The 13,747-nt window shown below is 37.6% G+C and overlaps 1 protein-coding gene across 5 annotated transcripts in view; it reads left to right on the top strand.

Moving 5' to 3' along the window:
- srrm3 (serine/arginine repetitive matrix 3) overlaps positions 1–13,747 on the top strand; it is a 437,508-nt gene that overhangs the window by 309,123 nt on the left and 114,638 nt on the right. For all 5 annotated transcript variants that reach the window (XM_051930826.1, XM_051930824.1, XM_051930825.1 and 2 more), the window contains one exon: positions 3,278–3,379. In XM_051930826.1, coding sequence (XP_051786786.1) covers positions 3,278–3,379 — 102 coding nt within the window. The remainder of the gene's footprint in view (positions 1–3,277; positions 3,380–13,747) is intronic.

Here is a 13,747-nt window from a genome sequence, read left to right as displayed (position 1 = left end):
GCATCACCGTCTAGGAATTGCGCTACATGGCCATAGTGCCATAACTGATGATCCCTCACAATGCAGGTAATGTGCCTCATTTGGGACTCTGTGAGCAACCACTCAATCGACACAAAGTCAAACCAGCGGTACCCAAGGATTCTCCAAAGAGACACAGTACCAAAGGAGTCCAGTCTTCATCTCAGGTCACTAGATAGCGTCCATGTCTCACAACCATATAGCAAGACGGGAAGCACCAGGACTCACTTGGACCTTCGTCCTGGCCACTCTTCACAGAAGAAAACCATATTCCAATATAGAGTTATTTTCTGTGACTGTTGTTGTGTTACTTATTGCTATACATCTAAATTACATTGTTATTGTTTTTAATCAGTATGCTGCTGCTGGAGTATGTGAATTTCCCCTTGGGATTAATAAAGTATCTATCTATCTATCTATCTATCTATCTATCTATCTATCTATCTATCTATCTATCTATCTATCTATCTATCTATCTAAAGGTGTTCCATGCACTAAAGAGAAATAATTTACCAATCAGTGCAGTTTTGCAGTATATCCCATTGATGGCGCTACAGTACTCTACCTTACAGGTCAGAATAAGGGCTATCCTAAGGGGCATGTTCATGAGTAAGTGACACAGGCACACTTTCCAATAGTCAGGGTTCTTATTATTGTTTAGTTAGGAAAGAGGGCAGTTAGGTATTAGTTTGGGATTATTGTTTAGTTAAGCCCAAAGACCATTTAGGTATTTGTTATTTCATTTACTATAGTGTGTTTCTTACTTGTTTATTTCCCTTCCTTTATATTATTAATTCCACTAACAAAGCACCTATTTAATCTCCTTTGGCTTGATTGATGTAATTCTGGGTTTGAACTAAACAATTACCACCCTCTGTTCAAATTATACGGTAATGATATTTTTGTACTCTACACTTATGGCATATTTTTCATTTCCTTGCTCTTCCCTAAATTCCTCTGATTCAAAGATTTTGTAACTTTTAAAAAATACTATTTAAATATGACCATTCAATCTAAGCTTTTGCTATTATCAGAATCCATTTTCAACTGCATACTACCATACATTACAGTAGGATAGCATTAAATTGAAGTCTCTTCTGCTTAGGCAACATTTTAAGACACCAGCCATCAGTGAATTCTTCATAATTTTAATTATTTTAATAACTCCTCTTTTAAAGAGTTGTTGAAGCTAATTAAAAATGCATTCATCTTCTAAACATGGACCTTGAACAAGGAAACTAGCAAAAGTGTCAAAGCATAAATGTAGCTTCTACCATTTACAGAAAAATTAGGCAACATTTCAGGTCAAACTTCCTCCTCCGACTACTGAGAAGCTCTTTTTTGTGACAAATCCATTGTATAGTTGTATCACATTACCATACTTGCCCACTTTCAGGGTGGATAAGTGGAGGGTAATATACAATCATACTGTTCATAAGAAAAATCTATCTGTGCTTGCAATCTATTCATTTATTTAGCTGCCCACACCCCCAACCCCTTCCTCTTCTCACACAATGAGTCAAATGCAATGAATGACTAAGCACAAAGGCAAAATGAATGAATAGACCACATGCAGAAAAGCTGAATTTGGATTAGGGAAGTCTGAAATCGGTTTGGCACACTCATGTTCAAGGCTGTAGGCAAAAGAACTTGACTTTGCATATCCATCCCCTCCTCCACAGCACAGAAATTTCTGAGATGTGCTGAAGGCTTTGTCTCCTGAAAAATAACACCTGCCAACGTTTCCTTTCCAGAACGTAACTACTGTAATTAAATGCCAACCTGTTTTCTGCCAGGAGTCCTGCCTTTAATCAGCTCCAATCTTTTTGCACAGCGATAATTTTTTTTTTGCAAAAGTTGACGCTGTCCACTGTTTCATTCAAGAGGCAGTAAATGGAAATCTTGTTGAATCTGGCTACAGTTTTGATTTTCTAAATGTTTTCATATTCAGTTATTTAATATGAACTAACTAACCTTTGTTATTCGTCCATTTTGTAAACCTGATTTTTCTAATTGATAATTGTGGAGAGCTGGAACAAACTCCAGTAACATTAAGCACAATTTAGGTAGCTTGATACAACAGGGCACACTTACAGCAGCACCTCCATATTCACATGTTTATACTAATCTATGTTAGAGCTGCCAATTCATATAACACTGAACTGCTCTGTGGGCCCAGCTGGCAAGATGCTTTCAGTGAAGAGTGCCACCAATTTTCCAAAGAGAAGAAGGCACTCACATAGGAAAGTTCCAGATCACTGAAAAACCCAAAAGGCCAGAGGGAGTGAACTCTGGCATGTTAGGGTTAGTATGGATTTTGGAGCCACCATGAAAAGTATGGATTTTGGAGCCACCATGAATAATAATGATAATTAATTGAATATACAGAGCATCGGGATTTAACTAAGATGAAGCTATAGTTAAATCCCGATGCTCTGTATATTCAATTAATTATCATTATTATTCATGGTGGCTCCAAAATCCATACTAACCTCTACTTTCTCTTCTGTTCTTTTTCCATTTTTCTGTGGTGGCAATCTGTGCTACCACCACCTAATCAAAGCACCGTGATGTCCTTACATTGATGGATTAAAGGCCAGAAGTACACATGACCATCATCATCAAGTTCTTCCATGTGAATCCTGAATACAATGAGGGCTGATTGAGGTCATTTATGTTAGGTAGAATGCCTAGAGGGGGCTGGGTGGTCTTGTGGCCTCAGAACCCCTGCAGATTTTATTTTTTTTCTCCAGCTGGCTGGAGTTCAGCTGTCTGGGGTTTTGTTTTTGTTTTTTCTGTCCTCCCTGGCCATTGGACCTTACTTTTATTCTACGTTAATTAGTGTTCCCTAATTTTAATTATTTATTTTGTCTTTTTTCTCTTTCTTTGTCATGTAAAGCACTTTGAGCTTCATTGTATGAAAATATGCTATATAAATAAATGTTGTTGTTGTTGTTGTTGCTATAGAATCACAGAGGCCTCTAGTAGGTACTTTATGGTATTTGGCATCATGACATTATACCGTAAACAAATGTGACACCATTTAAGAAGGAACTAGCAGCCAGTAAGTAGTCTTAAGGAGATTCTTCCAGGATATTGGAGGGCTAGTAACCCAAATGATGCAAGTGTACGAGACACTGTTCTAAGAGTAAGAGAAAGACAGTGGAAGAAATGCAACCATATTGTTCTTTTAAGAGCATAAATTAAATATTTAATTAGGAAATATGTGAATTAATTTTTTTGTATTCTATTGCAATAGATATTCAGAAGAAGAGATCCGGCAGAAGGTTGGCACATTTCGGCAAATGCTTATGGAGAAAGAAGGAGTGATCACCAGGGAGGATTCACATGGGCACCCAATGTAAGTACCTGTTACTTATATCTGGGAGTGGGCACAGACAAGCTAGTAAGGGGAGGTTGATGGGTTTGCTCCATGCCTCACATTCAGTGCATAATGCCAGAAATGTGACCACCTGTCTAAATATGTTAAGCATGCTGAAAAGTGAATTGCATTTTGTAAACCTGCTTTGTCCAGTACTGGGTCACAAGAATTTAGAGCACATTGCAGGGCTCAGATGCACATACTGGGTCAATTAAAATAACGCAGAAATCTTTCATAAGTGGGAAGGAATCACAGAATTCATTTGAGCATAAAATGCCATATAAATTTGGCAATTTTGCTACATTGTTTTTCCTTTTAGAAATATCTATTGTGACATCACCACTCTGTTGAGCATACCACTCACCCTGCCAGACTGGTACAGTTAGGTAATTGTTCATCAGTGCTAGTGACTGTGTGTGGATGTGCCATGTACAGAACTGGTGGTGTCCTGTCCATGGTTGTCCTCTGCCTAGTGCCTGATGCTGCCAGCATAGCTTTGGAAAACTGATTGATAGATGACCAAATGGTGCATTCCTAAATGTTTAGGTCTAAAAATATACTGCAGGTGTCTTGCACTGCCATGCTTATTTTCATTAAAGGTTAAGCTGTTTTATCTATGTTTCAGATCATTCTTTAAATTTGCTTTCAATTTTCTTATGGCACACTTTTCTTTTTTGTATTTTGACATTTTTTGCTTGATGATATTTAATTTGATATTATTGCCAAATAAAAATTCAGTCAAGGCAGAATTCTTTTTTGAGTTGGTGTTATGAACTCATCTTTTGCTATAGCACCAGGTTATCATCTGACTTTCCAGAATGTTCCTCATTATCTGCCTTGTCCTTCCCTGGCAGCGTAAACAGCCCAAGGGAATTTATATGTGCAGCAGGTTCCCATGGAAGCACATTAAACAGAATGAATGTGCAAAGAAATGCTTTCCCCTCTTTTTCTCTATCCTGCCTCCCTCTCCATCACAGCCTAACAGGCTGTCATTACTCTACAATTAATGTCACGTATCACTGACTGGCGCGAAGGCTTTCGATACTTGTAAAACAAAGAACAAGAGGAGGCTACTGCCCCTGCTGAAGCATCCTTGTATTTATCAGAATCAAGCTGGGCTTTTATTTTATTATTTTCTGAACAGGTTTTAAACCTATTATAAGAAGGGCACTGCAGATTACTGGGACTGAACAGGTATTTGCAAATAAGCTTACTATGCCATCTTACTTTCCAGAAGGACACAAAAACATACAGGCATAATTTTGCTATCAGTGGTTTTGAATAGTCAGGGGAGAGAGCAGGAGAAGACAGCTATAAACAAAAAAGATTTTATAGTAAGATAAAATCTGAAGTAGCCATGTAGGTCAAGCACAGGCTGTGACACCAGAAATTGGTCACAACTAGGAGATAAGGCAGAATTTTGGTTTTAAGGTATGTTCCACAAGATAAAGCTGCTTTTGAGATTTTGATTTAAAAGTAATATAATTTTACTAAGTCATCTTAGCATATGAATTTCTTAAGTACTGTACTGTATGGCTAAATATGTTAACTTCATATTAAAAGAACATTTGAAAGCTGAGGCTCAGAAGTGACAAAGAAGAAGAAGAGGCTACTGCCTCTGCTGAAGAGTTCCTCTGTTTATCTGATCTGTGGGATACTATCAATGTCAGAAAAGAGCTTAAAGATGTGGCAGGGAGAAAGAGAATTGGGCTTCTTGTTGAAAATCTGTGAGTTGAATTACCTGTTGTTTATTTACTGAACTACAGGGTAGGGAGACTCATTTCAGGATCAAGAGGGAGAGGGATCTTTTGACTGAGTACATGTCTAAGATTAATAAATCATGGACATTATAAAAAAAAATACTTTCAAAAAGCCTTAAAAGCCCAAATAAGTAGTACAATAATGGTTGAGGTGAAGATGACTATCAGAGCTTGAGTATGATTTACTTTAATAATTGAGACTTTGCTAAATCCGGAGGGGAATGAGTATAATAAAAGTGGGTATACATTCATTAAGCAAATTTTTAGGAACACCTGTACACCTACTTATCCATGCACTTACCTAATCAGCCAATCACATGGCACCAGCACAGTGCATAAAATCATGCCGGTACAGGTCAGGAGCTTCAGTTGATGTTTACATCAATAACCAGAATGGAGAAAAAATGTGATCTCAATGATTTCAACCTTGGCATGTTTACTCAAAATTGTGCACCTAATTGATGAGGGGGTCAGAGGAGAATGACTGGAAAGGTTACAGCTGATGGAAAGGCTATGGTAACTCAGAGAACCACTCTGTACAGCTATGGTGACTACAACAACATGAGACCACATCGGGTTCCTCTACTATCAGCTAAGAGGAGAGAGGTGAAGCTGCACTATGCATAGGTTCACCTAAACTGGACGGTTGATGTCAGAAAAAATGCAGCCTGGTCTGATGAATCTCAGTTTGTGCTGTTGTGCTGATGGTAAGGTCAGCTTTTGGCACCAACAGCATGAATCCATACAACAGTCTGCTGCTGCTGATGCTACTGATGTAATGTTTTCTAGGCACCCTTTGGACCAGTTAATACCTATCAATCAGTGCTCAAATGCCACAGCCTATTTGAGTATTATTGCTGACCATGTGCATCACTTTATGTCCACAATTTACCCATTTTGTAATGGCTACTTCTAGCTTGATAATGCACTGTCTCAAGGCAAAATTGGTATCAAGAACAAGACTACATTCGGTGTCCTTCAGTGGATATCCCAGTCACCAGATCTGAATCCAATAGAACTTGTTTATCATGTGGCAGAATGGGATTCTCAACATGAATGTGAACTGACAAATCTATAGAAACTGTGATGCAATCAGGTCAACATGGACCAGAATCTCAAAAAAAATCTTTTGGACATCATGCGATAAAGAACCAAGGCTGTTTTGAGAGCCAAAGGTGGTCCTACCCAGTAATGGTATAAGTCCATCCATCCATCCATCCATTTTCCAACCCGCTGAATCCGAACACAGGGTCACGGGGGTCTGCTGGAGCCAATCCCAGCCAACACAGGGCACAAGGCAGGGAACCAATCCTGGGCAGGGTGCCAACCCACCGCAGGACACACACAAACACACCCACACACCAAGCACACACTAGGGCCAATTTAGAATCGCCAATCCACCTAACCTGCATGTCTTTGGACTGTGGGAGGAAACTCATTTCAACATAAAACATTAGTGCAATTATCCCCATCTTATAACATTCAACTATTTTGCTCCATGAGCTCCGCTCAATACAACTAACTAAGTATTACCTTACTAAAACCATAATATGGATACTATCTATAATCTTATCATTACATATATATATATACATAAATAACAAACAAGCTAGGATATATATGTCTAATCCCCATTAATATATGTACACTATTCAGGTGAGTCATTCGTTTTCATATTTATCAGCTTACCCCTATATTTAACAGTTCCATCCGGTTTGTAACCACCATCCTAAACGGTACCACAACACCCGAATCATCATTATAATCTAAGACTTTACTTGTATAACATACTTACGTTCAATCCCAGAACATTTGGCTCCTGCGTCAGGGACATAAACAGTATACTGTATTCCCCATAACTGACATCACCCAGGCACTAGTGACTGTACGGAACATGGGTCTCCTGGCACGCGACATGGCTTTAAACAGTCCTCGTGCGTTCCGCCCTGCGGTTGTTTAGCCTGATCTGCCTCATTGTTTCTTTCTCCCTTCCCTTTCGTCACCTTGTCAGTGGCTGGTTATTCAAATTCCGGTGGGGGTAAGTCTTCCTAATAATTTACTTAGTTAGTATATTCTTTTTAATTAAAAAAAATTGAAAACACTAAAAAAATTTGGAATTCTAGGTACAATATTATGTCAAGGAGAAGCTCTATATGTTAGAGGAGATTTTCGAGTTAAAACAGAATGCAGCAAGAAAAAATGCACAGCATTAAGAGTGTGTGTCAGGCCATACAATGCTGATCTCACTGCCAGTAAACAACTTTATAATACTAAGCTGAAAATTAGGGACAATTATAATTATCCAGATATAAACTGAAAAAACAATAATCATTGGAAAAGAATAGACCTATAATTATAAAAAGTATAATAATTTCTTCTCCAACCCTACATCTTAGAAGGAAAGCAATATCAAAAAGTGAAAGGGTGGCCTTTTATGCAAGAAAGGATTTAAATATGGGTGCACGCCAAATGAAAAATGAAGCATACCTTACTGAGGATATTTAGATCTGAATAGATAACACACAGGAACAACAAAGCATAGATGTACTGATTTATTTTAAATACAGTGTCTTAACTCAACTGAAATGTGTCACATATGTAGACTTAATAGTCTATAACAATCCAGAACAAATTCAGAGTATTCATGTCCATAGCCAATAGAATTTATTGATTTTATTATAAGCTTTGTGGCAGAGCATATGTGGAAACGCTAAAACTTTGATATTTAAATGTAATTTTAGTAAGGTAAAATTTGAGCCACTGCAACAAAGTCAGACTTTGATTAAGTCTTTGCACTTCAACACCTCAGGCTGTGGGTTCAAATCCTGCAACTAATACTGTGTGGGTATGAGAAAATCACTCCGCCTGTCTGAGGTCCAATTGAAAATAAAGAAATGTAACTACGTAAGTCACCTTGAATAAAGGTATCAATAATCAATAATGAAAAAAAGAAACAATTTGGGATGAAATTGTAGGTGTGTAGACAGATGACAAGCAAATTATAAGGTATACTTAATACAACACAGTACAAGTTCTTTCCAAAATGTACACTTTAAAATATTTTTTAAGTGAATAAGTAGAGAATTTAGAAGAAATTCTATTCGGAGGCAGCGCACAAGCACAGTGGCTAACACTGCTGCTTCACAGATTCAGCATCCTGTGTTTCAATCTTACACCCAGTCTTTATCTGCATTGAGTATGCATGTTCTCCCAGTATCTCCATGGATTTTCCTTGACGTGATGTTTTTTTTGTCTCACATGCCCAGATATATATATAGTACATGTCAGACTATTTGGTGTTAGTGGACCCTACAGAAAACCACAGATACAGTTAAAGTTTTATGAAAGTTTTATGAAGTACCAAGAGATGGAAAAGAAAATTCAAAGTCAAAAGGTAACTTGCAGGGGTTAATATACCAGGAAATAAAAACAAAAACAAAACTACCAAGTCCAATACATCCAACAAAAGCAAAATCAAAACACCATGCAAAAGTCTTAGCCCTAAAGTACTTAATGATGCACTCCTAGCACTACAACAGATGTTTTTTTGTTTTTGAGTATCCAGAATCATGGACACAAGGAATAGTGTGACACCATATTAAATACGTGATCCAAAACAGACGCCTAAACCAAAATAACCACCAAAACAAAAATAATCTCATCAAAAATTCAACATGGAATTAAGTAAACTAAAAAATAACTTTCTTAATACTTAATATTTTCTAAATACTATTTATTAATAAACAGTGGGAACAGATAGTTGGTGATTCAAAACTCAAAATAAATTCAGAAAACACATATAACAAAACACATAAACACTAGTTGAAGTTTTACTGTTTATAATTTAGCTGACCCTCTTGTCGGCCAGCCTAACAGCATACCAGTAGCATGTAACTGTCCCTATAGCCACCTAGAACCTGTCAGGTGGGGCAACACCAAAATCAGTACAACTGAGACCACTTTCCTGTTCTGTCCAAGAGGAAAAAGATTTTCCTTTAAATGTCAAATTAAAAGAAAAATGTGCATTTCAGCTGAGTTCAAGCATAGGGGTTGTATTCAATAAGGGTGTGCACAAAAAGGCAAGCTTCAAAAGGGCGACCTCAATTGGGCGCGGCGAATAAAGGCTCGCGTAAATAAAGGTGAGCTTCAAAAGGGCGACCTCAATTGGGCGCAGTGAATAAAGGCAAACGCAACAAAATTATTACAGAAAATGTATTAGATAAAGGCAACGATTGAACGTATAAAAAGGCGAAAGCAAGAATATTAAAACATTCGCCCAATTGAGGTCGCCCTTTTGAACCTCGCCTTTTTGTGCGCGCCTTTATTGAAGGATACCAAGCATAGGCCAGTCCAGCTGCTTAGACCCAGATGACAAAAAGCAAACCAAAGCTGTAGCCACAAGTCTAAAAGAAAGTTACGTGTAAAGATTCAATGAGATATCAACAATTTCAAATGACTAAGAAATGACCTTTTATCCTGTCACGATGGTAGCATCACACACCATGTAGTTCTGGTCCATTTCTCTAGTGATGCTATGGAAACTTATCTATAAAAATGGCGACACTCATAAAAAACACAATAGCACTGGGAAAAGATGTGAAAGTATTTTAATTACATTAAATGCATTCTTAATCTAAAAACCATTATCACCAATGGTTCCAGCATGCATGAAAACTCACAACTGGAATGAAAAAGAACAGATAAAAATACAACATTAACATCACAAAAAGGAACACCACAAACTACATTCATAACATTCTCATCAAGAAGTTTGTTTCCAGATCCACTACTTTGTGCTGAGCGATTCTGACTATAATTGGCTCTGTCATTGTCAGTGAAGGGATATTTCACATTCCAGGAGTCAATTTAATTTGTCAAATTCCAGTCTGTCTCCATAAACCCTACCTTGAGTATGGCTGTGTCATGGCTTACATTTCACCTGACCCCCACACTGTGAACCCACAGGGCAGCTCCTTAGCATGGTATCAGCTGGACTCCCTATGCTTTATCAACAATTTATGCACAAATTCATATGGCTACCAAATGTTAAACCAATTTAAGTACAGATTATACATTAAATCTGACACTGTGGGGATATTCCCTCCTTACAGCACTCACTTTAATAAGTGCATTTTTATGTAGATCCATTTTATTTTCTATTAATGCCAATTCTTCTGTTGGTTTTCTTAATGGAATTACACTGATTCAGTGGGAGTCAATACTAAGTCCTCATAAGACAAGAATGTGACACATTTTAATGTGTGAACATTGAACACGGAGGAACAAAAGAACAGCTGAGCAAGCGTGGCATCTGATAAATGTTTATTTGGAAGCTCAGATTTTTTTTTTGCTGTTTATATTTATGCAAAAGGAAATCATTTATCTAGGTAATACTTGGAATGGAAAGTTAATAAAGCATCTTCGCTACCAATTCTTTACTTGCTATTATTTGAATAATGACAATGCATTTTAAAGAAAAGCAAAGTAGTCACAGCCACAAATCCGAGCAGCACTTTAGGAAATTGAATTAGATTATATACTGTAGTGGCGGCACGGTGGCGCAGTGGTAGCACTGCTGCCTCGCAGTTAGGAGACCCGGGTTCGCTTCCCGGGTCCACCCTGCGTGGAGTTTGCATGTTCTCCCCGTGTCTGCGTGGGTTTCCTCCGGGCGCTCCGGTTTCCTCCCACAGTCCAAAGACATGCAGGTTAGGTGGATTGGCGATTCTAAATTGGCCCTAGTGTGTGCTTGGTGTGTGGGTGTGTTTGTGTGTGTCCTGTGGTGGGTTGGCACCCTGCCCGGGATTGGTTCCCTGCCTTGTGCCCTGTGTTGGCTGGGATTGGCTCCAGCAGACCCCCGTGACCCTGTGTTCGGATTCAGCGGGTTGGAAAATGGATGGATGGATGGATATATACTGTAGTACTGGAAAGTAAAAAACTACACAGACTGCTTTAATGGCCTGGCTTTAGAACAGGCTACTTCTTGTGTACTTAATAAAGAGGACTGCATTCTTAATTATTTATTATTCAAACCAGTGCTCATTGCATCCTTTCATGTACAGCATAATCATTGGATGGTGAAGTGTGTAACATTTTTTATGAGATTTCAGATTCTAAATAATTTGAGTTGCAAATATCCATAGTTAATCTATTAAAATTATGTTTTAATATGTGTGGAAACAAGGAATATATATTAACATATATTTGTTTTTGTTTAAAACTGTGATTTGGTATCCCTGTGGTATTATTGAAATTTATTTTAATAGCCTAGGGACAGCAGTATGCTTTTTTTTGCCAGCTCTTTGTAAAATCAAATATAAATTACTGAGAGACACCAAGAGAATACAGCATTAATGTTTCAGTTTGCTGATTATAATTTAACAAAAAGTTAATGTGAAATTTATTTCTGCTCCCTTGTGCAAATTTAAAATAATGTATTCTTAGAGACATTTGTGGAAGGTAGGTCACTTCTAAGAATTTTCACATTTTATATGATTTGGTTTGTATATGTTATTGTTAATATCAATGCTCATAAGATAACACCCATTTTTGCGCATTTTGTCACCCTGAAGAGATTTCATGGATATGGAAGTGTTTGCTAGATAACAGAATTTCCTGTTGCAGGACCATTGTGTGGGATTTATTTGGCTTTTGCTGTCAACACAGCAGTGAGGTTTATATTTGGGATGGTCATGATTTCATGGGATCACTAAGAAACACTAAGAGAGTAACAGAAAACAAGATAAAAATGTGCTCCTGTGTGGACACCATGTGCTCATCTATATCATTTATTCACTTTCTGATACTTTAAAAGAGAGCATAAAATAAATATGTCAATATTTCAATAATTTCCAACCAGATACTGTATATCCTAACACAAGGTTACAGGGGTCTGCTGGAGCCAATCCCAGCCAGCATAGGGCGCAAGGCAGGAACAAATCCCCGGGCAGGGCGCCAGTCCACCGCAGGGCATACACACACACACAATACACCCAGCACGCACTAGAGACAATTTAGAATCACCAGTGCACCTAACCTGCATGTCTTTGGACTGTGGGAGGAAACCGGAGTACCCGGAGGAAACCCAGACAGACACGGGGAGAACATGCAACCTCCACGCAGGGAGGACCCGGAAAACGAACCCAGGTCTTCTTACTGTGAGGCAGCAGCGCCACCGTGCCGCCCTCAATATTTCATTATACTTTAATTTTCTGTTTATTTCTGATCAATCAGCCATTGGTTGAAAGAAAGAGTTACTGAGGGAAGAAAAATTGAAAATAACAAATATGACAGAAAAAAAGACCAGAAACTGAAACTTTCTTATATTAGAAATGAATGTGAGATATTTAAGGACCTGTCATAATTCCAACATTAAGTTGGTATCAGTGACTATAAGAACCTGGACAAATGGGGGGCAAAATTTACCTTTTTGAGGTTTCATTGTCAAAAAGAGTATAGCATTAATTCATTGTGTGTATGTCTATACATCAGGGAGAAGTTTTCAGAGGCAAAAGGGACATGTTTGTCAGTGACTTCTGAAATGTCTCCACCTGTTTTTATTTTTAACTGAGGATGCAACTTTTTTATTCTTACACCTTCACAGAATGTAAAATGCTTAAAATATTTTTGCTATAGGTAGTTTTCCATTGTAATTTCTAGATTATTTCAGATTTAAAAATAAACTATTTGATATTGTCAGAACAAAAGAAGTAATTTATGTGATAATTCTACTGACTTGAAGCTCACACCTTATATTGAGCAGGAGTATGAAAGATCCTGCTGCCCATTTTCAGACCCTATCCATCTGCCCAGTCTCTGCACTCACTTAACACAAATTTATGGCTGTGGGAGTGCAGAAGTCTATTCTAACAATGTCACATTTAAGGCAAGAAGCAAACCTGGATATGCAATTGCATGCATACACCTACAGTGGGATTATTTAGAATCATGCATGACTTTGGGATATGGGAGGAAAACCAGCGTACCGATAAAGAAACCCAAACAGACATGGGAAGGAAATGCAAACTACCTAAGATAGTGACCAGGCATGGATCTGAACAGAGTCTCCTGAGACAGAAGCCCCAGTGACTGTGTATATCTTCAGCTGTTCATTTTTATTTTGGTCTTTTTCAATTTATGGCAAAAAAAAACAATGTTATATATTCTCCAAGTAATTAACATGTTAGATATTTTAAGATACTTTTGTCCTTTCATACTTTTAGTCTAAATAAAGGCATTTTAAAATGAGCAGTGCTAACTGTTAAATAAATAACTTGTTAAATAAAATAGAAATTTAACAGTATTTATAGATTTGGTTTATCATTTTCATTGTTTCTTATTTCAAGGGTTTAGTAAATATTATCATCTTAAACAAAATAAGACTACAAGCAAAAACAAGGCAACGTCCTATGAAATGTTGTAACAGTTTCTTTAAGTGCATTCTCCATAAAGGCCTGAGCAGTCTGCAGTGACACCCAGATGAGGTACTGTAAAACCCACCTCACAAAATAGTTTTGATGTCACTGCTTTCAATATTTAAGCTATGAAAGGTTGAACAGTAGGAGAGTCTTCCAAGATCCGCATCATGTTT

The sequence above is a fragment of the Erpetoichthys calabaricus genome, chromosome 8, assembly GCF_900747795.2.
Source record: "Erpetoichthys calabaricus chromosome 8, fErpCal1.3, whole genome shotgun sequence".
Classification (NCBI taxonomy): Eukaryota; Metazoa; Chordata; class Cladistia; order Polypteriformes; family Polypteridae; genus Erpetoichthys; species Erpetoichthys calabaricus.
The sequence above is the reverse complement of the archived record's forward strand: the minus strand, read 5'-3'. Positions and strand labels throughout refer to the sequence as shown.